The following is a 27,199-nucleotide window of genomic DNA, read 5'->3' as shown; positions in this document are numbered from 1 at the left end:
AAAAAAAAAAATTTATTTTAATCCTTCCTAGAGGAATACAAATTTGAATGAAATACATTCATTCCATAAATACATTAGCAGCAAAACCTTCGTCTCCAGCCCAGAAGTTGTGATTTCAAGCAGAAGGGCATGCTTCATCGACTGTAAACTTAAGGATGTGTCTGCTTCTTGAGAAAAGCTGGGTATGCATGCTCCCTGGGACCTGAAAACAGATCCATCTGGTGACCATTGAGACTTTTCTCTACCTTCCATATCCTTTGGCATCCTCCATAGGTCCTTCAGCACAGACAACTGGGAAGACCCAGCCTTGCAAATGCACTAATGCCTTTGGAGTCGTCTGTTGCTTTGAGCTGGCAACAATTTTAATGGTGTCCTGATACTTTCCATAGGGTAAACCAAACATAAAGAAGATCGTTCCCTTCCTTCTCTTCCATGAACGGAGGTTCCACTCTGCCAGGCATCTACTCATCTGTACTTGTCAGCAGACAATCCGTCAGGCAGTATTTGGGCACTCTGCGCTCCCAGTCCCCTTCATCTGAATGATTGGAGGCTTTCCTGGAGACCAAGACATGGCTATCCTTCAAGGATCTCTGTGTGACAATAACCAAGTGACTTACCCTGACTTCCATCAAAATTCCCTTCTCCATCAGCAGCCAGGCATCTCTCCTCCTTTTCTTCTCTCAATCACTACCTAGTGACAGATGGGTCCTTTCTTATTTGCCCTCTAGGCACCTGCTGAAAATTTGGGAAGTATGATTTACCCTAAATTCCCAAGTGGCCAGGAGAGGTTAAGGCAGGTGCTGCTTTCAACCTGTGAGCTGCAAGTTCCACACTTCCAAGGCTGTGCTCCAATCCGTTCTGTGATGCATATGAGTCACAACAGTCTGCATAAAACACAGTCAGCACTTAGGATGGCAAGTTTAAAGAGTCATCAAGTCATAGGACTGGGAGAAAAATGGAATAATGGGAGAAATTTAAAATAAATCTGGTTTGTTTGGGTTGAAGACTGCTTTCACTCAGGCATAAATGCTTCACCCAAATTATCATAGAAAGAACAGACCCCAAAAGTTGACCCTTTTCTCCCTGCCCATCACTTAAAAACAGCACATGCCCTCTCCTCCCAGACTGCTCTAAAGTGTTTCCATTCAGATGCTCTTTTGTAGGTGCTTTATCAATTCCCATTCAGTCCATTTAGACTATTGGCTGGAAGGAAATCAGAAACCACTTCATATAAAAACCACTGTAGTGGATAACTCGTTAAATGTGTTTTTCCCTTTGCATTTTCCATCCAAAGCAGTTGCTTTTTTATTTATGAGCAGTAAGAGACTCGTCTGCTGAAAACATAGCACTGTTAATCCTACAGTCTTCTGTTGCCACAGAGTCTGCTAGATCTTCCTCCTCGGAGTCCTCTTCCTCCTCCTCCTCTTGTGCTGAGGAACTGGAGGTGGGTCCTTTACAGGTCTTCAGATGGCGGGTAAGATGATATTTGGTTAGATATGCCTTTGTACATTTTTCACAGACATAATCTCGCTTTCCTTCATGAGAATTGAGATGCTTCTTCAAGTGATTTGTTCTCAAAAACAGCTTATCACACTTGGGACACTTGATCTGGCGTTCTCTAAGGACACAAGAAAAACATTTGATTTGGGGTTACAAATGACATCTGAGGCACACACTGAATTCTTTATAACCTTAGCCTTTGTCAGAGATGTTCTACCCTTTTAGAATCAGGTTTAGTTTTTTGGGTTTTTTTACTTTTATTTCACTCATTTATTTTTTATGTGGTGCTGAGGATCAAACCCGGGGTCCCACGCGTGCAAGACGAGCGCTCTACTACTGAGCCACAACCCCAGTCTGAGGTTTAGTTTTCTTATAGGAGACATGGAGGTTATAAAACATAGGTACAGTTTGAATAGCGTATGCTAATTTTGCCCCTTTTAGGTTTTTCATAAACAGAACCACTCTATTTATATTTCTTCTGTGTCTTGCTTCTTTCACTGAATATGAAGCTTGTGAAATTCAATCACATATCAGTAGTTTGTTCCCTTCCATATATTACTTATAAACAGACCACAACTCTGTGGTACTGGGTTTGTCTATTAGGGATATTCTGATTTTACATTTTTTTATTAACATAGGTAAGACTGTTATGAACATTTCTACCCTTTCAAATTATTCTGCCACATGTAAGCGTTTCTCCAAGAACACACACAAGAGCAATATAATTGGATCCAAGGTCAAAAGATACACACATCTTCAAGGTCAAGGAAGATAGTAACTTCACTGTTTCCTGAAACAAATGTGAAACAAGGTGATATGATAAAAAGTTACTGAAACTAGGGACATTTGGTCTGACAAAAAGGTTAATGGGATAATGGCAGCGTCCATAAATTGCATAAAAGGCTATCAATTTAAAGAAACAAGTTTACTTGTGTATTCATTCCAGAGGGGAGTTATAGAGTGAAAGGATGAGGCTGATGTCAGCTTGACTCAAGCAAAACTTCCACAACCATGTGATAGTCAAGAAACAACAATATGTCCACTTGCCAGAGATATGGTACAAATCAGTCTTTTGTTTGGAGGAAGTCAACAGTTCTCGACCCTGGCTGAACACCAGGCACCTGGGGAGCTTTCTAAACTAGCAAGGCCAGGGCTCCACCCCAGACGAATTAAATTAGACTCCCTAAGGGTGGGTCCTGGCACCAACTGCTTCTCACACTCACCAGCTGGTTATAACAGGCAGTGCTAGCGATAGAATGCCTCTCCATATCCCCCAGTCACAGGGTGAAGGCCTAACTCCAGCATGAGGAAGGGACGACAGGAGACAATAAGACTGAGTTCGAGACCTCCATGGTAGGATTAGAGGTCTTACAATAAGAGGAAGACACCAAAGATCTCATTTTCTCTCTCATGTCCCTTTCTCCCTACCTACTCCCAAATAGAAGACTGGGTGGCTTAAACAACAGAAGGGGTTTCTCACCATTCTGGGGTAGGAAGTCAGAGATCAGGGTGTTGGAGTGCTGGGTTCTAGTGAGCGCCTTTTTCCTGGCTCATTGTGGCTTTCTCATTCTGCATTCCTCCCCTGCTATTTAAGCCATTCAGCCTGTGGTATTTAGTGGGGGCGACCTTAGGTATCTAGGCTGTTTGACTAGATGATCCCAGAGGTCTTTCAGCTCTAATCTTGTACAATTTCATATTTGATAATTAGTATCTAATCTCCCAAAATTTTATAATAAAACTAAAGACTATTTTAAAAGGTCCTTTACAGCCAGGCACAGTAGTACACACCTGTGATCCCAGCTATTTGGCAGACTGAGGAAGATTAAGAGTTCAAAACCAACCTAGGCATAGACCTAGGTTGCCTAGAAAGTCCCCCATCTCAAAAAAAAAAAAAAAAAGTCCTTTTGAGAGTTGAGATGTAGATTCAGAATCCCTGGACATTTAGCATTTCAGGCTGCACTGTAGTTAAGTTAGAAAGCAAACATAAGAGCTGATACCAAAGCATTCTGTAGAATGTTCTATAGAGTTTGGAGAAACACTTTGATTGGTATCAGAAAGCCTCCGGTGAATATGGATCTCTTAAGAGCAACTACAGGGCTGGGGATGTGGCTCAGCGGTAGCGCGCTCGCCTGGCATGCGTGCGGCCCGGGTTCGATCCTCAGACCACATACAAACAAAGATGTTGTGTCTGCCGATAATTAAAAAAAATAAAATATTTAAAAAAAAAAAGAGCAACTACATAATTTTTTCTCCCTCTTCCAAACTCACTCAAAGGGACAATGGTAAAATCTGTTTCATCTACTACTACTGTCACTAATGCAGGTTGGAGAATTTATTACACTTGGATTCAGCAATAAATTCCTAATCAATCTCCTGATATTTGGTCTTTTCCTCTTCATTCTCTATCCAGCTGTCAGAGTGATCTTCATAGAATGGGTATGTCACCACAACTCGACACCCTTTCCTTAAAGTCCTGCAGTGCCTGCACAACCACATGAATATAACCAATATTACTGCTCTGAATACCTAAAAATGGCTAAGATGGCAACTTATTTGTTTTCTTGTTCACACACACACACACACACACACACACACACACACACACACACACCACAGAACAGTTCTTGATACACTGCAGTGGTGGGGGAGCAGATCCTTCCCTGGCCTGCCATTGTTTACAAAATAAAATTAATTTCTTTGTAGAATAAGAGGCTCTTCATGGCACGGTGGCTGCCTCTCTCTCCACTCTTCTCTCATATGCACACTATGTTCTAACTATAAAGAACCACATTCAAAAGTCCTTTCTGCATCTGTTTCTGCCTGACATTCTCCCCCACCTACCTAGAGTACCATTCTCACTCCTTACCCTCCTCTGCCTCCATGAATACTTCTAATTTATCTTAAAACTTAGCTCAAACTACCAAGAAGCATTACCAAACCCCCAAACTGGCTTAAGCGCCCTTCTCCTATGGTTTTTCAGCATCCAGTGCAGCACACCATGGTAAATGTTTATTTGCTTCCAGGGTAAAACAAAAAACTGCTTGGCTATGTAGAACACAGGAGGCATCTACCATGCACCAGGGCAGTGAACAGATAGCATCAGCACGTGCAAGTTCTGGAGCTGGCAGGCTAAGCCCACCACCCAAGGATGGCATCATGGCTGCAAGACTACTTACTGTGTGTGGATGAGCACATGCTGCTTGAGGTCCTGCCTGCGCATAAACAGCTTATCACAGTAATCACACTTGAGATTCTTCTCACCCGTGTGGATGACCATGTGTGATTCCAGGTGAGCTTTCTGGGTGAAAGACTTGTCACACAAAGTACATCTATAGTTCTTCTGACCTGCAAATTTACCCAAAATATCACACTGAATATAAAACAACTACTAGCATTCTCAAAGATAAATTATATACAGGAATGCAGCAAGGCAAGAATGTAGCAGAACTGGCTGGTACCTGAACTTTGCTTTCTAGGACTGTCTCCCTAGAAACACTCATAGCCATTTAATTTATATTTTGCAACTAAAGCTAATAAACCTGCTCTACTTATAGGACCTCTTATCTCAGTATCTATTAATGTTTATAGCTGACACGTGAAACCAAATTGGTGAGAATAATACTAATAATCCCAGTGCCCTACCTAACAAAAGAATAGCTCATGATTTCTAGCACTCATCTGTAGGCAAACATTTTTATAACCTACATTTTCTACTGTTCTCTTTTTAACATATAGTATGACCCCATAAACCATACAATCCTTTTAAGAGTACATAAATAGATCCAAGTCCAAGGGCTCACAAACCTATTCTTAAAGGCTAGAAAGAATCAGATTTTGTTGAGTCACAGATCTCAGTTGCAGCTACTCAGTCATAACACAAAAACATGGAGAAGGTCAAGTATGGTGGCACACTCCTGTAATCCCAGCTACCCCAGAGATGGAGGCAAGAGAATTACAAATTTGAGGCCAGCCTGGGCAACTTAGGGAGACACTGTCTTAAAATAAAAAGGGTTGGGGATACAGCTCAGTGGTAAACTGCTGTATGTGTGAGACCCTGGGTTCAATTCCCAGTACTCAAAAACAAAAAAATAAATTGAAAACTTCCTTCTGAAGACTTAGAGAACAAATCACCCAAGAAAGCAAAAATCTCATCAGTTCTAGAGTCTATAAAAAAAAAATAAGAGCTGAAAGAAAGGGTTGGTTTGTATGGAGTTTAGAAGATAGAAATGCAAAAATCAAATCTGGGCAGTTCACAGAGCACTATTCAAAGAGGCTCGTGACCAGGGCTGAACTATGTAGTGGGAAGCTCAGGCTACTTCTAGGGAATTCCCTTTGCTTTAAGTCCAAACACAATGACCAACTTTCTGATGAACTGCATTTTTCCAAATACACTGGTGGAAGCACCTAGAAAATCAAGCACCACGCATGCCTATAATCTCAGAGGCTTGGGAAGCTGAGGCAGGAAGAACACGAGTTCAGAGCCTCAGCAAAAGTGAGGCACTAAGCAACTCCGTGAGACCCTGCCTCTAAATAAAATACAAAATAGGGCTGGAGATGTGGCTCAGAGGTCAAGTGCCCTGGTACCCCTTGTCCCTTCACCACTCCCCCCCAAAAAGAAAATCAAACACTTTACTAACCCCTCCAAGGAGTCTCAGTTATCCATCCCACAAAGGTCTACTACCCAAGGAGGTCCCATCAATAGTCATCTGGATTCTTTCTCTGACATTGTTATGGTTTAGATATGTGCTATCCTCTAAAGCTCATGTGTTTGACAATGCAAGAATTTTCAGAGGTGAAATGATTAGATTATGAGAGCCTTGACATAATCAGATTAATTCACTGATATGGATTCACAGTATGGTAACTGTAGGCAGGATGGTGAGAACCTTGATGTAATCAGTAGATTAATTCACTGATATGGATTCACTGGATGGTAACTGTAGGCAGGGTGTAGCTAAAGGAGATAAGTCACTGGGGGTGTGCCTTTGGGATTTATATTTTGTCCCTGGTGACCGGAGCTCTTTCTCTGCTTCCTGATTGCAATGTCCAGAGCTTTCTCTGCCATGCCCTTCCAGCATACATTAGCCCTCACCTCGGGCCCAGAGCAGTGGAATTGGTTGTCTATGGACTGAGACCTCTGAAAACTATGAGCCCCTCAAAAAACTTTTCTTTTTCTATGTTGTTCTTGTCAGGTCTTTTGGTCACTGCAGTTAAAAACTAAGTAAAACAGACATTTTATTTCAACTCTACTTGCAATCTCAAATTGTTGCAAAAATTCCATTCTGATGGTCCTACAGAGCTTACCAGTATGTATCTTGAGGTGGGTCCGCAGATTGCTTGGATCACTGAAAGCCTTGCTACAGAAGTCACACTTGTGGGGCTTCATACCCATATGACCCATAAAGTGGACGTGCAGTTTGGAAGGAGAAATAAAAGCTTGGGGGCACATTGAGCATTTCCATTTTCTTTCTTTGCTGTGGCCTGGACCATGGTTGCTGCTGTGACCCTGGCTAGGGAGATGGTTATGGATGTGGCTGGTCAGATGAGCTTTGAACTCTGAGTAGGAATTGCATTCCTTGCCACAGTTACAGAGGTGCACATCTGGATGTTCAGGAACACCTTTAAAACAAGAATTACTCAATGTTTCCTGAGACTTAAATTTCAAAACTGTCCTTGATATTAATAATTGTTCCTTACATATCTCCTAACAAAATTTTCAACTTGTCCACTGCCCATGAAATTAACATGTCTTATTCAGTGCTCTTTCCCTACCAATTCAAATAAGGTACCAAGCACATAAGAAAGCACTTGGTAAACACTGCATTATATGGCCTCTTTAAATATCACTGTCAATGGAACAGTAGAAAGAGCTTAAATCTCAATATTGCTGGCTTAAAAAGTAATTTCAGAAGCTTAAAGCTCAAATCAGTTTTGTACCATAAAAGCTCATTTTACATTAATATTGCTTGGTCAGTAACATTCACCTTATGATGGACTTCCCAGATTTTAACGCCCAAATAAATAGTAACAGCTTGCTTTTACATATAAAAAAGTTCATGATTTACTTCAGCTGTCGAGTAAATCATTACCAAAGGATATTTCTGGTCCTTGGCATTCTCACCATGCTAGATTCATGACAAGTTAAGTCTTACAAACTTACCAATCTGCTGAGCATAATCCCGACTATAATAGAAAAGCAGTTCATGTTCAGGAGGGATGTCTTGTGAGGTGCAGAAATAAATTTTTCCATCATGGGGATAAGCCACCAAATTTTGCTCTTCCCGATTCCTAAGTCATCACATTTAATAGATTAAGCATATTATTTTTGGCTTTTTTTTTTTTTTTTTGGTGTCTCATTATGTTGTCCAGGCTGGCACCAAACTCTTGGCCAAAGCAACATTCCTGCCTCAATTTCCCGACTAGCTAGGACTACAAGTATTTACCACCAAACCGGGCTTAGCGTATATTTTCCCAATGCTGAGGACTGAACCCAGGACCTTTTATAAACTAGGCAAACGCATTCCCAGGAACTGCATTCCCAGCGCCTTAAGCATATTAATTTTGAAATATATATTCAGTATCTTGTCCCGCCTGTAGTGAATTCCTATATGAAAGCTTAGAACTATTTTCTCTAAATCATTTTTGTAATTCCCTATCCCACCTATTAAGAGAAATTTCTAGAGAGATACAGAATTGTTACTTAGGTGCATTAGTTGATTCTTTTATAGTCAGAAACACTGCAGCCTACTACTGGAAGCAAAAATTATAAATGAAATTTAGTCTTAAAAAAATATTAAGAGCTGAGGTTGTGGCTCAGTGGTAGAGTACTTGCCTAGCATGTGTAAGGCACTGGGTTTGATTATCAGCATCACATAAAAATAAAGTTATTAAAAAAATAATAATTAAAAACAATATATTAAGACAAAGATACAGAGACGGCTAACTAACAAGAATTAACTCCAGCCAGGCACAGTGGCGCATGCCTGTGATGCCATGACTCATAAGGTTGAGACTGGAGGATCACAAGTTCAAGGCCAGCCCAGGAAATTTAGTGAGAAACTATCTCAAAAATAAAAACTAAAAGGACTGGGGACATAGCTCAATGGTAGAATTCCCCTGAGTTCAATCCTCAGTAGCGCACATTTGAAAAAAATTAACTCCAGTAATAGTCTAAAGGGTTGACTAAGAGCCAATAAAAAGGAAAAATTTGCAAATTCAATGACTATACAATCCTTATTACATTGGTAAGCTAAAGAACCTATTAATTAAAAAAGGATAGTGCCGCAGTCTGGCTGGGCACCAAATGGGGAGGTCAGGAGCCACTTGTAGGTTCAAACAGGAACTCCTTTATTATCCGAACTCCACCAACACCTGATGCGCACCACTTGGGAACTCTCTCCCGCTTCCACTTCAGGCAACTCGGTGAGAACTCCCAAGTAGTGGGCACCCCAGGCAGCAGAAGCCGCCCTACTGCAGGACTGCAGGGGTCTATATACAACTGAATACACAGCCTGTTTCAATCCAGCATCATCCAGTCACAGCAATTATACACAGCTTAACTTAATTATCATCATCTTAATGGCTAGCTGGCATTGGTGTCACCTTTCAACCACTCCTACTGGCAAAATGCTAGGTGCCATCCCGACTTGGCTATGGCTCTCAACAGGGTAGTTCTGGGCTGGGGTTGTGGTTCAGTGGTAGAGTGCTTGCCTAGTATGTGTGAGGCGCTGGGTTCAATCCCCAGCATCATATTAAAAAACTAAATAAACAAAGGTGTTGTGTCCCTCTACAACTAAAAATAAAAAAATTAAAAAATTGGGTAGTTCTGTGTGTTCTGATTTATAATCACCATTATTCAACCACCAGTAGAGTGAGGATATTGAAAAGTCTTAGTTTTAAATATGTGCAGGTACTTATGTAACGTGGATTCTTCAGTCCTTTCATATTTTATACAAAGCTTCTTACTGAAAAATACCAGAAGGGAAACAACTTCTCTCATCCACAACTACTCTTACCTGGCTTTGCGCACAAACATCATCCAATTACATTCATTTTCGTCAGTTGTAATGATGCAGAATTCTAGGACACCATTGTGGTATATCTGCCAAAAGAAAGCAGACACACGTCACATGAACTGACAAGTGATAAAGTATTACACTAAATTTTGGTCAGCAATCCATTCATCTGCTCATGTATAGTAGATCCCCACTTTCCTAATCAGTGTGAAAATACATGACTGCCTTCTCCACATGCTTATCACTTCACCAATCCTATCTCACAACAGATTAAAGAGCATCAGAGACCTCCAGTTAGTACTATGAGTACAAAATGACTTTGTTCTTGATTATTCACTTTTTATTAGAAAATATACAAAAAAGAAAAACAAAAGTCTTCTTATCCAACCATATTCATCACTACCACAAGGCAGGCACAGAGTAACTAACTGACTATTCACTAAGGGCAAAAGACCGCCCCTCCTCATTTTTCCTGTTGGACCTAGCATTGTTTTGTGTTCTATTTTGGACATCAAAACTCAAGTCCCCAATGACAGTGGCACCTTACTTTTCTGATTATCATAAGACCTACTTTCTCACCACTTCAATTTTGCAAGCATTATTTCCAATTCATTGAGATTCTATCAAAACATGTTTTTTTTTTTTTTTTTTTTTTTTTTAGTTCTCGGCGGACACAACATCTTTGTTGGTATGTGGTGCTGAGGATCGAACCTGGGCCGCACGCATGCCAGGTGAACGCGCTACCACTTGAGCCACATCCCCAGCCCCTCAAAACATGTTATAGGAACAAATATGTATGTCAAAATTTTGCATTTCCATTAGAAAACTAGAGAAATAATCTTAGTTTCCAATCCTAGAATTGTTTCTTAAGCTAAATATTTAAGAAATGTTTTAATTAAAAACATCACATAAACAAATTTCTCAGCTTCAGCTGCAGCAAGTAATTAAAATGCATAAAAAGGATCAAAATGGTTGGATTAGTTCACAAAATGGAGATAAAAACAGTTTATCCTGTTTGTTCAGTAGCTGGTATTGTGCTATAGAATTTGACCATCAAGAATAACAAAAAGAATGTAATATTAAAGAAAAGACTGACAGCTAAATGGCACTCACTGCATTAGTTCTGGCTAATTCTTATTTTATATCACTTTTTAAAACTACTGCATTATAATAAAAACAGCCAAAATTCAGAAAAATTACATCGGCACTGACCTTCCAAATATGGTTAACAGCCTTGTCTGTCCACTCTGCTACTTCCATGGAGTGACTCTGCTGACCAATAAGAGGCCCAAAGCAGGTGCGCACAGGAATGGTTTCTCCAGTCCATACACCTATCAGTGGACGGACACCAACTACACAATCAATGACTTTAAAAACTAACAGGAAAAAAAAAAAACTAACAGGATACTGACACAGGTGCTTAACTCATTCAAAGACTCATTTTCAATGTTAAATACTACAAACAAGTCAGCACTCCTGAGAGGTAGCTAAGGCCTGTACAGGTCCTGGCCTGTAAATAAGTAAAATGCAACGAATGGATTCAACAACACTCAGAAGAAATGCAGAGTAAGAAGCAGTATCAGAAATTCCTAAACCTAGTTGTACATATAAGGAAACTGACCTTGTCCTTCCAAATACATTAAAGTTAATACACAAGAAAAGTATAGAAAACATTGTTCTATTATAAAAATATAAAGCAATTACTATTAAAAAAAAAAAATCAAACTTCTAAAATCTTTCATGCTTAAGGCACTGCTCTATATTATATAAGCCATTTAGCACTTTCAAGGCTTAAGCCAAAGCCGTAGCTAAAAGAATAATAAACCTAATTTCATATCTTCAAAAAACAGCATAGGAACTTGAAAGCCACATTAAATTCACATATGGGAAAACGTACTCTGAGAGTCCACATTCCTTATTCCTTTTTCCGAAGGAGTATTAGAGAACTTACAAATTTCTGATCAAACATCTTTTGTGCCATACAAGTTTCAAGGAGTGTGCTGTTAGTATAATTATTAGTGGATGAAACAGCTAGAATAAAAGTCAAGGCTTCAAAGACTCAAGCCAGGACTTTTTCCTTACTTAAACCTGATTCTAAAAAAGGGGAGGTTGCCCAATAAATTTGCAACTTTATTTGCTGCACCCTAAATACGACAAATATTCTCTAAAACTATCCTAAGCCATAAACAGATTTTTGGACCAACTAATAATCACTAAATAATATAAATTATACACATCCACTCTTACAGCTCTACCCTATTAAAAAGAAACTTGATGTGCCAAGATTCTTACCAACTTCTGCTCCCACAATTGACTGGCGGAGAACAAGCTGCTTTGGGAGAGAAAGTCTTGCTCTGCTCTCTATTGGAGTATCAGGAACAAAAGTCACTGGTCCATGATCAGGGCAATCTGAAGGATAGGCCCGGTCACAAAGAGTGCACCCTATAAACACCAAATTTGAGAAACACAAATGGGTGTAGTTCACAGGTTAAATTATGACCCTTTTTTTTTTATTTAAATGCTAATTCCTAAAATGTAACCAGTAAGACATAGTTCTAACAGAAATATTGTAATCAAAGAACAACTTATATTAAATATATATGTCCATGCTTATACTTCTTCAGGATTCAACAAAATCTAATTTTCTTTAGATTTGACAGGATAAATTTCCTATTCAGTGCATGAAAGAGAAACTGGAGAAATAGCACCATGGTAGAGCAACTTGCCTACCACAAACAGGGCCTTGGTTTGATCCCCAGCACTTCAATAAAAGTTAAGAAGTAACACTGTATTACTTCAATAACCAAGTATTATTATCCCTTACATTAAGTAGATAAGCAATATTTTTGGATAGGGTACCCTAAAGTGCAAATGAATACAACTCTGAACTGCAAGAGAAAACTGAATTGAAATGTTAGTCATGCAGAGTGGGAGAAAAGATAGCAGTATGGACAGAGGGGTCAGAGCCAGCTACACCAAGCCTAGTTTTGACAACACATTCTAAAGAAGACAAAAAATAAATTTAAAAAATAACCAATGGGGCTGGGGATGTGGTTCAAGTGGTAGCGCGCTCGCCTGGCACGCATGCTGCCTGGGTTCGATCCTCAGCACCACATACAAAGATGTTGTGTCCGCCGAAAACTAAAAAAAAATAAATATTAAAATTCTCTCTCTCTCTCTCTCTCTCTTAAAAAAAAATAACCAATGATCCACTCTTGTGGAGAACAGGAAAAATCATATTCTTGCAGACCTACGTGCACCAAATTTTTCTTATTTTTCATGCACTCCATTTTTTGCATTGTTAGAGAGGGTACTGCCTTCATTCACTGTTCTTTGGTTTTGGGGTTTTGTTTGTTTTCAGTCCTGGGGATTGAACCTAAGGGTGCTCTGCCACTTAGCTACATCCCCAGTCTTTTTTCTTCTTTGAGACAGGGTTTCAATAACTTGCCCAGACTGGCCTCAAAACCTGTAACAGTCCTGCCTTAAACTCCCCAGGTGCTGGCATTATAGGCATGTGCCACCATGCCCAGCTCATGTGCTGTAACGAGCGTGCTTTTCCACACGTTCTGTTCTGTCCTTTAAACTTCCCTTTCTGTGTGTTAAAGAACAGTACTCATGACACTGTTATTCAATGACTGAGTTCAGACTTTCCAAATTCATTCACAAAGTAGCTGAACACAAAAATAAACCTTAGAACCACCGCCATCTGTCTTATTTTGCTAAACAATCCATTTGAAATTTGCACTTCAGTGGAATAAAATGTCCAAGTTTTCATACTCAGGAAAAACAGTAGTATAGCTACTACTTCAACTACTACTTGATTTAAAAAAAAATGTGACTAATCAGATTAGAGATTCCCTACACCTGATGAGAACTGAGTCTCCATCGTTCCTAGGAGGAATAACCTCCAAAGGAGATTCACACTTCATACTGAGAAAAAATGATTAAAGGTTTCTCCAAAAGATGCACAAATGGCAGTAAGTACAGGAAAGATGTTTAACATAATTAGTCATTAGGGAAATACAAGCAGAAACCACAATGGGATACTACTTCACATTACTAGGCTATAATAAAAACATAAAGAAATGATATATGTGGGCAAGAATATAGAGAAATTGGAACCTTCATATATTGCTAAGAATGCAAAATGGTACAGCCACTTCAGAAAATAATCTGGCTGATTCCCAAGAGGTTAAATATAAACACTGTACCCCATTAATATGTGTGTCATATACTGTGTGTCAATTAAAATTTGTAAAAGTGTGTATTTATTTATGTATCTATACTGCAGTGCTGGGCTTTAAACCCAGGGCCTCATGCATGTTGGTCAATTGCTCTACCACTGAGCTATTTCCCTAATCCAAACTTTTTAAAGTCAAAAATAGAGTAATTACACTTCTATATGTGTATCCAAGACAATTAAAAACATCTGTTCATACAAAAACTTGTACATGAATGTTCATAGCAGTATTTATAATAGCCACAAAGTAGAAACAACCAAAAGTACATCCACTGATGAATGGCTAAAGTGCAGCATATTCAGATTGTGAAATAACAGCTGTAAAAAAGAATGAAGTACTGACACATGCTACAACATGGATAAGCCATGATAATAATATGCTAAATAAAGAAGCCAGACACAGAAGGTCACATATACTATGATTCCACTTACATGAAATGTTCAGAATAGACACATCCATAGAGATAGAAAGTAGATTAATAGTTGTCTGAGAATTGAGTAGAAGGAGGGCATGAGGAATAACTGCTAATGGGTATAGCCTTCGTTTTTTTAATATTTACTTTTTAGTTGTAATTGGACCCAATACCTTTATTTATTTATTTATTTTTTTGTAGTGCTGAGGTGAGGATTGAACCCAGAGCCTCACACGTGCGAGGCAAGAGCTCTACCACTGAGCCACATCCCCAGCCCTGGTATACGGTTTCTTTATGGGTTGATTAAAATGTTTGGAATTAAGACAGTGGTAATGGCAGCACAACTTTTGAATATACTGAAAATTGCTACACTGTATACTTTAAAATGTACACATAAACCAGGTGCAGTGGTGCATGCCTGTAATCCCAGCAACTTGGGAGGCTGAAGCAGGAAGATCCAAAGTTCCAGGTCACCCTTAGCAATCTAGTGAGACCCAAAATACAAAAAGGGCTGGAGATGTACCTCAGTGATAAAGTACTCCTGGGCTCAATTCCCAATACGAAAAAGAAAACATATTTACACCTTATAAACTTGAGATTTTAAAGATTAATACAACATAATCAACATATTGATTGACTTCTGCAGCCCACACCATGGTGGGCTTCCTCCTTTTTGACTCTCCTGGGCAGTCTACTTTGGAAGCTCTCCCTCCATTGCTTGTCTGGATACCCCTTGCCCTCTTCTCTTCTCACTGTACACTTATACTAGACAGTTTAGCCACAGTCAACATCTTGGTCTTCATACTCTCTAAATATTTACACTCAGATCCTTCCTGAACTCCAGATTCAACATTTCATTAGACATTTCTACTGGGCATCTTATAGACACAAATCAAAATGCCTAAAACTTAACTTACCCTCACTCCAAAAAATGTCATAATCCAATCTCTTCTTTCATTATTCTATCTACCTAGATTCCCATGCCAAAAATAAGGGTTTTCTCTTAAACTTTTCCCCTTCCCCAACTTTATTCATTCCACAAGCTCTGCTTAGTTCTTTGTAAATGATCTCTTAATTTCTTCATCCTCAATATCTCTCACTTGGAAAATCATCACCCTTCACTTAAAATTGTGGCAGCTCAGTACCTATCCACTTATCTATGCTTCCCATCACAGAGGCTCTCTAAAGACTGCTCTATTCCCAGCATCTAGCACACAGGTGGTATACTAAAAGCACAACATGTTGCTTGCATGAATGAGGCACACAATGTGATCACTTTTACAATTTTTTGTTATTGTTGCCCAATAAAAAGAACTTCTACATGATATGTATTCCAAGGGGAAAAAAATGCATTGACATCCACTTATATTTTCCATAGGGTTATAAAAGTGATCTCATAATTTTTTTCTTTTGGACTTATGTTGAAAGTACACAAGTCGGGCTGGGGATGTGGCTCAAGCGGTAGCGCGCTCGCCTGGCATGCGTGCGGCCCGGGTTCGATCCTCAGCACCACATACCAACAAAGATGTTGTGTCCGCCGAGAACTAAGAAATAAATATTAAAAATTCTCTCTCCTCTCTCACTCTCTCTTTAAAAAAAAAAAAAAGAAAGTACACAAGTCATGTCACACAATTTAGCTTTAGGACAGTTTACTCCTGGAACTCTATTTGTAAGACCTTGGAAACACATTAATACTTATCTGTAAAATACAGAAATGACTACTTTTCTTCAAGTGGACACTGGAAGAACCAGTGAAGTATACACCATTTAGCTTAATTAAGAAAAAGGAGCCACAATAATCAAAGGAGATTACAAAGGAAAATAAAAATTCCCAAGTCTAATAACTTTCCATACTCCCTTAATCTGTGCCAGATTTTATGTCTAAACCTCTTAGGCAGGATGGCCTTTTAAAACCAATATTTCCAAAAAGAAAAGCTAAACACACTCACAAATTGTAAACAAAGTTGCCATGTTTTCCTTGTTTGAATTGGAGTCTTCCATTTGCAGTGTAGGTGGTACAAAAGAAAGACTGTCTGAAGATACATCTACATGACCTGTACCCATGGCAACCTCCTGGGTGATGGAGGAGACAGCCACAGGTTCTAGGCTGAGGCCAACTTCATGGAGGGAAACAGATTCTAGGGAGGCGAGGTTGTGTGAGGTAGAGAGTGCCACGCTTACAGAGTTGGTGCTCATGGCCACGGTGTGGATGGAATCACTGAGAGCACTATCAGACATCCCGTTGACTCGACTTGCAATGTGGTCTGTTTCCATGACCACAGGGAGCTCCAGGCCATTCCCATGAATAGGTATCACACCACCATGTCCCACTGTGTCTGCTGCAAGGTTGTTGCTCACAGAATCCACAGAAAGAGGTTCATGACTTCTGGAGCCATTTGGGATTTGGGAATGCTCGCCTGCAACACCGTCCATTGTAAGCTCCTCTGCCATTCCGTCAGTAGAGATTGGGCTGGTAACTCTAGAAACGTTCTCCATGGTAATTGCTGAGTCCAGAGCCACCTCATGGCCATCACTAGGATGAAGGCTTTGGGCGCCATGTGTGTTCACAGAACGAGAGTCTATTGAAACAATGCCTGGTTCTAATCCAACATTTCCATTGGACTGATAGGGATCAAGTGCTGATGGGTTATTGGCGATAGATAATGCTGTATTACCATCAACGTTTATAGAGTTGGGATGGATGTACTGAGGAGGTGGTCTGTCAGCTAAATAAGATAAAATGCCTGAGAAAAACAAAAGATTAGGTGTCAGAGACTTTTTACATTGCTATATATTAAAAATTCCAAGTACTAGAAACTATTTCCTTATAAATGTAACTAAAATCTACTTCAATTTAATCAATATCCATATTTTATAAATAGCAACCTACTTATAACATAAATAAGTTTTTTCCTGTGAAATCCTAAAAAATTAGCCATATTCCTTTGAGGCCAGGTGGAAATAAGTCGTTTAAATGCTTCCTTTAATATTTACATGGTTGCAATTCCTGAGTCCTAAGATGCTAAAATTTGCTCTATTAAGAAACTAAACAAATGATTTGAATGCATATTTTGTTAAAATCTTCTACTAATAAATTATATTTAAGTTAACTGACTAAACTATCACAACACATTAAACTCTACCCAAAACAAGTCACAAATGTACCAATTCTTTTGAAACAGAACATAAAGAGTGTAGTGTTGGGATGGAAACCAGGGCCTCACGCATACTGAACAAGTGCTCTACCATGTTCCCAACTCCAAAAAAACTTTTGAACTTGTGCTTGTAAGGACGTAGTGAAATGGTACTTGTTTTGCTGCTAGTGTAGTGTAAATTACTAAAACCTCTTTGAAAAGTACATCTATGAAGAACCTCAAAATACATCATCTTGCACAAGAAATTCTGATTATGATGACCTTCCCTAAATGCATTTTTGTAAATATTATACACAAAGATATTCATAACAACATCAGTTACAATAGGAGTAAAACCTGGAAAACCAAACTGTCCAGCAATAAAGACTAATATAATGACTACAGAATATGTGTTCAGTAGAATGGAATGAGTCATTAAAAAGGATAATTATGAAAAGCACACAACAGCATGGAAAAATATGCAGAGCAGAGAAAACTGCCAAGTTAAAAAGTAAACAATCATGCATGCAATCATTTGCAAATACGACCTTAATTATGAAAAACAATAAAAGCCTATACCCAAAATAAAAGACAGGAAGTACACTAAAAAGATGTTCGAAGGGACTTTGAGTTTCCCTCTAACACTTTTCTAAAGAACAAAAATTCAATAAATTTTAAAAAACAATGGCACTGCAGCAGGGTTATGTGGTGGGTAGGTATTAGAAACACTGAATCAAAAGCCCAATTCGGTGGCAACCGCCTGTAATCCTAGCAACTCGGGAGGCTGAGGCAGGAGGATCACAAATTCAAGACTAGCTTCAGCAACTTAGTGAGATCCTGTCTTAAAATAATAAAAAAGGGGGCTGGGGTTGTAGCTCAGTGGTAAAACACTTGCCTAGCACATGGGAGGGAGGGAGGGAGGAAGGAAGGAAGGAAAGGAAGGAAAGGAAGGAAGGAAGGAAGGAAGGAAGGAAGGAAGGAAGGAAGGAAGGAAGGAAGGAAGGAAAGGTATTATGTCCATCTATAACTGAAAGTATTTAAAAAAAAATTTTTAAATAATAAAAAAGGGGTTGGGGGATATAGCTCAGTTGGTAGAGTGCTTACTTTGTATACACAAGGCTCTGGGTTCAATCCCCAACATCACAAAAAAATAAAAAATAAAAATAAATAAAATAAAATTTAATTAAAAATTAAAATGTGGCTCAACAGAAAAGCACCCCTGGATACAATCCCCAGTACCCACCACCCTGCCAAAAAAAAAAAGAAAGAAAAAGAAAAAACTGAACCAAGAAGATGCCAAAGGAGGAAAAAGAAAAACTGTTTATGTGCAATTAACAAATTCAGGTTAGTCAAACTGCTATGTGAATACATTAGCCAGGCATGGTGGCACATGCCTGTAATCCTAGCAGGTCAGAATGCTGAAGCAGGAGGATCGCAGATTTGAAGCCAGCCTCAGCAACTCAATGAGGCCCTAAGCAACTTGGTAAGATCCTATCTGAAATTAAAAAAAAAAAAAAAAAAGGGCTGGGGACTGGTGATGTGGTTCAGAGGTTAAGCATCCCTGAGTTAAATCCCTGGTAGCAAAAAAGAAAGAATGAATATGTGCACATTCTTAGAGGAAAGAACATAAATATAAACAACGCCCCCAACCTTGGCATTAATATCTAATAATGACAAAGAAAAATAGAGTCGTATTCAAATCTTCAAGAACTGTGTTTAAAAGTTGGCTCTGTGCTTTTTTTTTTTCTAACAAAGAACTATAAAACTTACCAGGTAAAATGGTTCTGAAGTAACTGCTCTCCAGGTGGGGGTAAGGTGGTGGAGGTAGGGTATAGTTTCTTTCAGGTAACCCACACATCACCCCTCGATCCCCAATACCCATTGGGAGCATCAGAGACAAAGCAGAAGGCAGAGAGCTCAGGGAGGGACCCAAGTTTGGAATTGCCACTGGCAGACCTACAAAAAAAAAATTTTTTTTTCTTAAAGAAAATAAATTTTAAAAATTCTCTCCACAGCCACTGACTAAACTCACAAAACTTCTTGCATATGAGCAAAAATCTTAACTTAGTAGGCTTTCTCATCCCTATACAAATATCCAAACACATGACAAAGCAAAATAGCTTTAGTCCCAGATTAGTTCCCAAGCTAGTTTATAAATAAAAGGTGATCCTCCAGTTGTCTGCCCTGCTCTTAACCCATTAAGTCCCAAGTTTTCAATGCTGTATTATTATAATAACAACAATGTATTAAAATAGCTTGAAAGTCATAATATATATGTAATTATATTAATTATTATTAAAATTGTGGGCTGGGGATGTGGCTCAAGCGGTAGCGCGCTCGCCTGGCATGCGTGCGGCCCGGGTTCGGTCCTCAGCACCACATACAAACACAGATGTTGTGTCGCCGAAAACTAAAAAATAAATATTGAAAAATTCTCTTTATTAAAAAAAAAAAGGAAAAAAATAGTGTTCTTATTATAAGCACAGTGTGTGTGTATATACGTATATAGACATATATACACATACATACATATATACACACATATACATACATATATACACACATATACATACATATATACATATATACACATATACACACATACACATACACATATACACACATATATACATACATATATATACACACACATATACACACATATATATACACACACATATACACACATATATATACACACACATATACATACATATATATATACACACATATACATATACATATATATATACATATACATATATATACACACATATACATATACATATATATATATATATATACACACACACATATAAAATATACTGTTTTTAAGTGTTTACAGATGTTCCACAAATAGAACAATGGGACAAAATGGTTAAGCACCAAAACATTTAATTTATAATTAAAAACCTAGTTTAAAGAACCTTTAAAAAGAGAACAAATTATATTCAGGAAAAAAAAAGAAAGAATTGTTCAAAGGAGTGGAGTATGGTTTTTCTTTTTTACTTTGTATTTTCCTTTCTATATGGTGGAATGGTTCACTTTTTAAAAATTCAGATATGCTTCTACTTGTAAGAGTGCAATTCAAAGTCAGATGTAAAATCATATATATACACTTTCATACAGTCTTTTGTATATATTCTGTGCCTCACAATCAATAAAAAATTTAAAGCTTAGATTATATCTATCTTGAAACATTTCTACTTTTGAAATGCTGAAGTGGCCCCTTACTATGCCTAAGTATCATGATGAATACTCACCCACCTGGACAGTGCTTGATTTTGCATATTTGTGTCAGGAGCAATACTTTTTAATAAGCTTTTCCTCAACAAGAATGTCCACTAAAAGGAATGCTGAAGAGACAATCAGCTGGGTTAACCACTAATAATTTTTTTAAATTTCTTTTGTAGACACTTAAGTGTAAGGAGATACTAATTTTGATTAATCTTATCCAACTGCTGTATTTTACTAATTAGTCAGATAACTCTCTACAGAGAACTAAGTAGATAACTTATAAATCTATCTAAAATAATCCTAACTCCGATTTTGATAAAAGTCTAGCATATTTCAATGTCACAGATCTTTAAAAATCAACAGCTTATTCATTTCTTCTCCACTTCAATAGGAAAAATAAAACTAGACAAAAGAAAAATAGTACAGCAACAGGGAAGAATGAATTCTTCTTGTACTATTCTCTGAGTGACAAGGCTCATAGGGAGCTCTCCAGAGGAGCTACATCTCTGGGACCACCTCTTTTCCAGAATTTTTCCATGTCTGGCACATTTCCAGTTGTTCAGTTTCAAATCTAGCAATAAAACCCCATTCCCTGTGCTTCTGGGAATTAAAGAGTAAATTTAACTGATTCTCTTTATTAACCCAGGGACAAGGTACCAAGATGAGAACCAGATGAGTGGATAACCCAGAAGGAATGCCAAACTTTGGACAAAATGCTACCAATCAAAAATGACCATAAGACAAAAAAAATAATAACTACTACTCCTCTTATCCACTAGAACTTGCAACTCTGCAAAATATTTTCTTCTATGCTACCCCATGTGGGACTGCCATTCAGGTCTTTCCAGTTACTTCCACCCTTAAAAGCACTCTAATCTCCTCTAGGCTCCACTTGGCAGTGTTAACGTGATGAAGCGCTCAAATGCAGAGGCACTCCCTTACCGCTCACCTGGGGCAGGGATGGCACTGTGAGTAGGTGAGGCAGCCAAACCCAGGTGACTTCCTGAGACTGGCAAGGCATTGCTCACAGAGGATGAAGTCAGCTGCTCCATCCCCACTGGGCTCAGGTTCATTTCATTCATCCTAGGAAAGATCATACACAACCAGTTACACAGAAAATTACCTCAGTGACTCCATGTTAAGATGTCCAAGAGGGTCTAGAGTTGTGGCTCAGTGGTAGAGCACTTGCCTAGCATGTGTGAGGCCCTGGGTTCAATTTTCAGCACTTCGTATAAATAAATGAATAAAATCAAGGTCCATCAACACCTTAAAAAAAAACCTTGGGAGAAAAAAAAAAAAGATGTCTAAGAATCTGAATTTGTGGGGATGGGGACATGGCCTGATCAACTAACTATTTGTTTCTATGCTCTGAACTCTCTGAGATAGCTAATGTGATATTCTTTTGGCTAATAAGAAAACTAGGATTCAGAGAGGTTAACTCACATGAATGTCATATAGCAGAAAAGAGATCTGAATTCAGATCAGCCTTGTTCCAAACCCCATGCACATCATTCAAAGAAAAGTCTGTAATCTGTACAGCATGTTGGCAATGACTTTCTTCTCATAATAGTTATTTTCTCTAATTGGTTTATTACTTAAAACTATTCAAAAATTTTTACTAATCCTTTTTACCTGGAGTTGAGGCAATAATGGGTCTGAATCAGATCACCAATGGGGTGAAGAAGCAGTATACTTTTCCAAGGGGTCAATATTTTATTTTATTTTATTAAAAATACCTTAGTAGGGGCTGGGGTTATAGCTTAGTGGTAGAGTGCTTGCCTACCAGGTGTGAGGTACTGGGTTTGATCCTCAGCACCACATAAAAGTAAATAAATAAAGCTACTGTGTCCATCTATAACTTAAAAAAAATTTTTTAAATACCTTAGTAATCAATCAATACTCTTAATATCCCCTAACTATCAAGGTTCATTACATAAGCTTTGCTAGAACATTACTAAATATTACTCTGAATTCTCAAACCAGTTCTGCAAAATAAGGTATATGAGGAAACTGAAACTCAAAGGTGGAGTGGCATGTCATATGCCCCAAATCATAAGAGTGATTATGAAAGAATATAAAACATCCTGCAAAATGCTGCCCAAAAGTTTACTTTTTCAATATACCAAACTGTTTTCTAATACACAGACCATTTTTGGCAGGCTACAGAATCAAAAGTCACCTTTTCTACGCAATCCATCTTGCAGTGCCACTAAAAACAACTTAAAAAGAAGAGTAACACTGGTGTGAATAAGGCATTATTGGAGGTTATTTTTTTTTTTTAAAGAGAGAGAGAGAGAGGAGAGAGAGAGGAGAGAGAGAGAGAGAGGAGAGAGAGAGAGAGAGAGAGAGAGAGAGAGAGAGAGAGAATTTTTAATATTTATTTTTTAGTTTTTGGCGGACACAACATCTTTGTTTGTATGTGGTGCTGAGGATCGAACCCGGGCCGCACGCATGCCAGGCGAGCGTGCTACCGGCTTGAGCCACATCCCCAGCCCCAATTGGAGGTTATTTTAAAGAAGTATTAGTTCTTAATCAGAATTCAGAGACTATCATATTATAATCATTATCATTTAAAGAGGCTAGTCAACACAACAGTAAAAGGTCTCTATGACTTTTAATCCTTACTGGGTAACAGTGTTAGGCATTCTTCTCTGTATATCTACCTATATTTGGAAGGGGGGAAGGGAATCAAATGGGGCTCCATATTCCTTAGAGTGAAGTCAAACCCAAATAGGTTTTTAATTTTGAAAAACAGCAATGATATTTTAACAACCAAACCGGAACTAATAATAGCTAATACTTATTACTCCCTTTTCATGAGTTAGGCACTGGGCTAAGAGATCTACATGTAACTATCTCTTCTAATCCTCATAAACACCGTAAGATAGGGTTTTTTTTGTTGTTGTTGTTGTTAGTTTGTTTGTTAATCTCACTTTAAAGATGAGGAAATTAGACTCAGAGAGGCTAAAAAGATCACATAACTTTGGGCTAGGGATGTGGCTTAAGCGGTAGCACGCTCGCCTGGCATGTGTGCGGCCCGGGTTCGATCATCAGCACCACATACAAAGATGTTGTGTCCACCGAAAACTAAAAATAAATATTAAAAAAAAAAATTGTCTCTCTAAAAAAAAAAAAAAAATCACATAACTAATCAGAGGTAGTGTAGAGTCAGGATTTAAACCCAGATCTAATTTAAGAAACACAAACTCTTGCTTCCTGGGAAGCTGAGGCAGCAGGATCGAGAGTTCAAAGCCAGCCTCAGCAAATTAGTTAGACTCTGTCTCTAAATAAAATATAAAAATAGGGCTGGGGATGTGACTAAGTGGTTAAGCACCCCTGAATTCAGTCCCTGGTAACAAAAAGGAGGAGGAGGAGAAACCTCTTAACTATGATAAGAAAATTACAAAAAAAAAAAAAATTGCTTTGGGGGCTGGGGTTGTGGCTCAGTGGTAGAGTGCTCACCTAGCATACGTGAGGCCCTAGGTTCGAGCCTCAGCACCACATATAAATAAAATAAAAATGAGAAAATCTCTTAGGTCTATAATATAAACAAATATCTTTAAAAAAAAAAAAAAAAGAATTGCTTCGCCTTTTATACAGTTTAAATGCATTAGGACCTATTTTGTAGGGTATATCTTAGGGTCCCACAAACACCTGCATCTCAAATTATTCTACACTTACAGAGTTCGCCCTTTTTCCTAGCCAGGTTATCTCATAAAATTAAGCTCTTGGACACCAACTAAATATACAAGGTAAACCTAGTATAGTCTCTTGTGTAGAAAAGGCATTCTGAACATTTTGATTTGATGGAGCAATGTAAAACTCATCATCCTTGCTAGAGAGACATCTAGAATCACATGGCAAATGAAGCACAACATATGGACAGTACACTGATAACAGTACTTTATTACAAAAGAATGCAAAACTTTTTTTTTTAGAGAGAGAAGAGAATTTTATTTATTTATTTTTTTTAGTTCTGCAAAACTTCTTGTAGCCTAAAGAAACCGTAGCTACCTTAAATTCTGAAAGATTTTGAGCCTGACTTGGTTTAAAACAGACTTTTCCCATAACTTTTTATAGCTATAACCATAACCAAAACACAATAATCGCTGGAACTTTTAAGAGCCCACAACAAATTGGTTACAATTATTTTTTAAAGCAAAACTTAGTATCTTTAGTTTTAACTCCCATTCTGAAAATTCCTGAATATTAATCTAAAAACCAAAATGGTGTTTCTAAGTTGACTTCTGGGCCTTCTCAAACCAGTTCCAACCAGAGTTTAATGTAAGAGGCTCAGCAGATTTCTGCTTTGTTCTGAGTCACTAAAATGTGATGACCTCAGCAGTCATAAACTAGAGGTAACTAGAATCCCACAGAGAGAGGCAGAGGAAGGGAATGTACAATATGTTCCTCATAAGATTTTCTTACTCTAAAGGGCAACTGTATTTTAATTACCTTTCTCATGGGGGTATTCTAAGAAGCAATCTTGGAAGAAAGGGCCACTTCCCTACTCATTTCCTACACTCCTATACAGTTTATGTATTTTTAACTGATCTGTGTAAATGAAGCCAGATTTAAAATTAGGTAGTCAGTGTAGTTAGGTAAATCGGGTCTAATGAGTGAAATCTAAAATGGAGGCCATGCTGAGAATGATTCCGGGAAACCCAGGACAACTCATGGAATGTTAATGAAGTCCCAGAAAGGCCCTAGGCCAAAGTCCACCCCAAAGAAATGTTAATGGAGCCCAGGAAACTGCCCCCAACAGATTTGGAGATAACCCATCCCTGAGAAGTGATAAGCCCATCCCCAAAAGTGATAATTAAGTCCTTCCTGCCCAGACTACTTCTTTGGCCCACCTGTGTCCCACCCCTCAGGCCTTCCAACCTACATTCCATCACCAAAACTATAAAAAGGGGAGACAACCGCACTTCCACGGATTCCACCTCTTGGGTCCCTTTCTTCCTCCGGGAGAAGTCTTTTCTGCTGTCCTTTAATAAACTTCTAATTTCTACTCTGACCTTGCCTCATCGTGTGCTCTCCGGTGTTATTCTCCCAACATTGGGGAAGCAAGGACTCGTCACCGGTCAACAGCGGTAACATAAACACTGGCCAGTTATAGGTCTCACACCTTTCCCTGGAATGACATATAAGAAGCTAACTGAAATGCACACTTTGCAATACAAACGGACAATCTGGATAATTTCAATGAATTCGTGTTTTATCTTCCTCATTCTAAACACACAGCCTTTGAAAAGATCCTGAAAAACAGGAGGCAATCCCGGCTGTGCCTTTGGTCTGCTTCTGTACTTTAAGCATCCGCATGAAGCCTGCAGGATTAAGAACGTAATCTCTCCTCTCTACCATCCCTGCCACAGGGTAACCAACAAAATTCAGTGAGCACGATGCGGAAGGCGGGCAGGCAAGAGTTAAAAAAAAAAAAACTTTCCTGATAAAGATATTATTAAAGCTCAAATAACTCAAACACATAGGAGAAAGGGGTCAACCAGCCAACAATAAATGTCTGTAGCTAATTTAGAACAACTGTTCACACTCAGAGTAAATCAGGATGGAGGAGAGTGCCTTCAACCCAACGCTAGTTTCTGGGTTTTGTTTCCTTTGGGACACAAACCCATATGCAAATCACACCTGGAGCCCTCTCGTTGGCACCAAAAACAAAAGCACCAACTCGGACATTCGCCTGCCAGATGCTTGCCAACGATGTCACCTGCGCGGCGCCCTCGTCCTGACTCACCTGTGATGCATCAGCTTCGGGCCAAGCGTCGCAGAGAAAAGCGCTCCGGCGGCGGGGAACCGGCATCAGGGTTTGCGTTCCAGCGTCACGTGCTACCGCATCTTGCTCACAACCGCTGCGCGACCGCGGCCACTCGTCCTCGGGGCCGCCCGGGGCCGCCCAACTTCTCCCGAGGGCCGGTGGCCGCGCACCCCGCCGCGGGATGGGGCATGCCGGGGGACACCCAGGGCCTTTCCTCCAGAAGCTTCGGGGAGGAGCTGCCCAACCTGGGGGTGGAAAGAGCGGTCACCAAACACTGGGAGCTAACCGACCCAGACTCCTCGCCACTGCAGAGCCGCAGGCGCCGCGACAGCGCCTCCAGGGCGGCCACCTCGCCCGCCCGCCGGCCTCCGGCCCACAGGCCGCCCTCGCCCGCCCGGCCCACGCGCAGCCCACCTGCCGGCCGCCCGGGGGGCGCGCACCTGCCCCTCGGCTTTGTTCCTCATCCGGGCAGAGCTGGCCTGGGGCCCTCCCCGCCCCTCGACCCCCGCGCTCCGGGGCCGCTCCCCTAACGTTTCCCGCCCGGCCCCGCCGCCGCCTCAGCGCCGCACCCTCCGCGGCGCGTTTCCGGCTCCTCAGCCACTCTCGGGGGCCCCCGCCCCGCCTCCTGTGCGCGCGCCCCTCCCCCAGGCCGGCCCCCCTCCGCGCGTGCGCACCTCGGGGACCCGGGCCGGAGGGGGCGGGCCGCGAGAGGCTCCGCACGGAGCGCCGCGTCTCCAAGCCGGCCCGATCTGGTCGAGCGCCGAGCGATCGACCCGCCGTTGCTAGGCGACCCGTGCTGCGATGCTCGCGGCGTGAGCATTCGGAATCCACGAAGTTCTCAGATCCCCGGCTTCGCGTTTCGCGGCACGCTCCTAACAGGGAGGCAT

At 39.8% G+C, this 27,199-nt stretch overlaps 1 protein-coding gene across 4 annotated transcripts; it reads right to left on the bottom strand.

Moving 5' to 3' along the window:
* On the bottom strand, positions 1 to 26,926 carry Prdm4 (PR/SET domain 4). 4 transcript variants are annotated; one of them, XM_026397544.2, is made up of 12 exons: positions 26,882 to 26,926; positions 26,292 to 26,557; positions 21,489 to 21,622; positions 19,073 to 19,258; positions 16,118 to 16,912; positions 11,808 to 11,957; positions 10,728 to 10,867; positions 9,516 to 9,601; positions 7,661 to 7,788; positions 6,805 to 7,119; positions 4,677 to 4,845; positions 1 to 1,618 (listed from the first exon to the last, which is right to left on the bottom strand). In XM_026397544.2, the coding sequence occupies exons 2-12, from the start codon at positions 26,300 to 26,302 to the stop codon at positions 1,306 to 1,308; spliced, it is 2,427 nt and encodes an 808-aa protein (XP_026253329.1). In that variant the 5' UTR covers positions 26,303 to 26,557; positions 26,882 to 26,926; the 3' UTR covers positions 1 to 1,305. The 4 variants fall into 4 exon arrangements, with proteins under 4 accessions (XP_026253329.1, XP_026253321.1, XP_026253338.1 ...); XM_026397536.2 differs by lacking the exon at positions 26,882 to 26,926 and adding an exon at positions 26,727 to 26,855; XM_026397553.2 differs by lacking the exon at positions 26,882 to 26,926 and adding an exon at positions 26,753 to 26,855.
* Positions 26,927 to 27,199: the final 273 nt, after the last annotated feature.

Source organism: Urocitellus parryii, chromosome 5 (assembly GCF_045843805.1).
Source record: "Urocitellus parryii isolate mUroPar1 chromosome 5, mUroPar1.hap1, whole genome shotgun sequence".
Lineage (NCBI taxonomy): Eukaryota > Metazoa > Chordata > Mammalia > Rodentia > Sciuridae > Urocitellus > Urocitellus parryii.
This window is presented reverse-complemented; position numbering and strand designations above follow the sequence as displayed.

Coding starts and splice junctions, on each gene's coding strand:
- Prdm4 (XM_026397544.2), bottom strand. Junction 11,958..16,117: donor GGCAACTTTGTTTACAATTT/GTGAGTGTGTTT, acceptor TGGTGTTTATAG/GGTGCACTCTTTGTGACCGG. Junction 10,868..11,807: donor AATTGTGGGAGCAGAAGTTG/GTAAGAATCTTG, acceptor TTGATTGTGTAG/TTGGTGTCCGTCCACTGATA.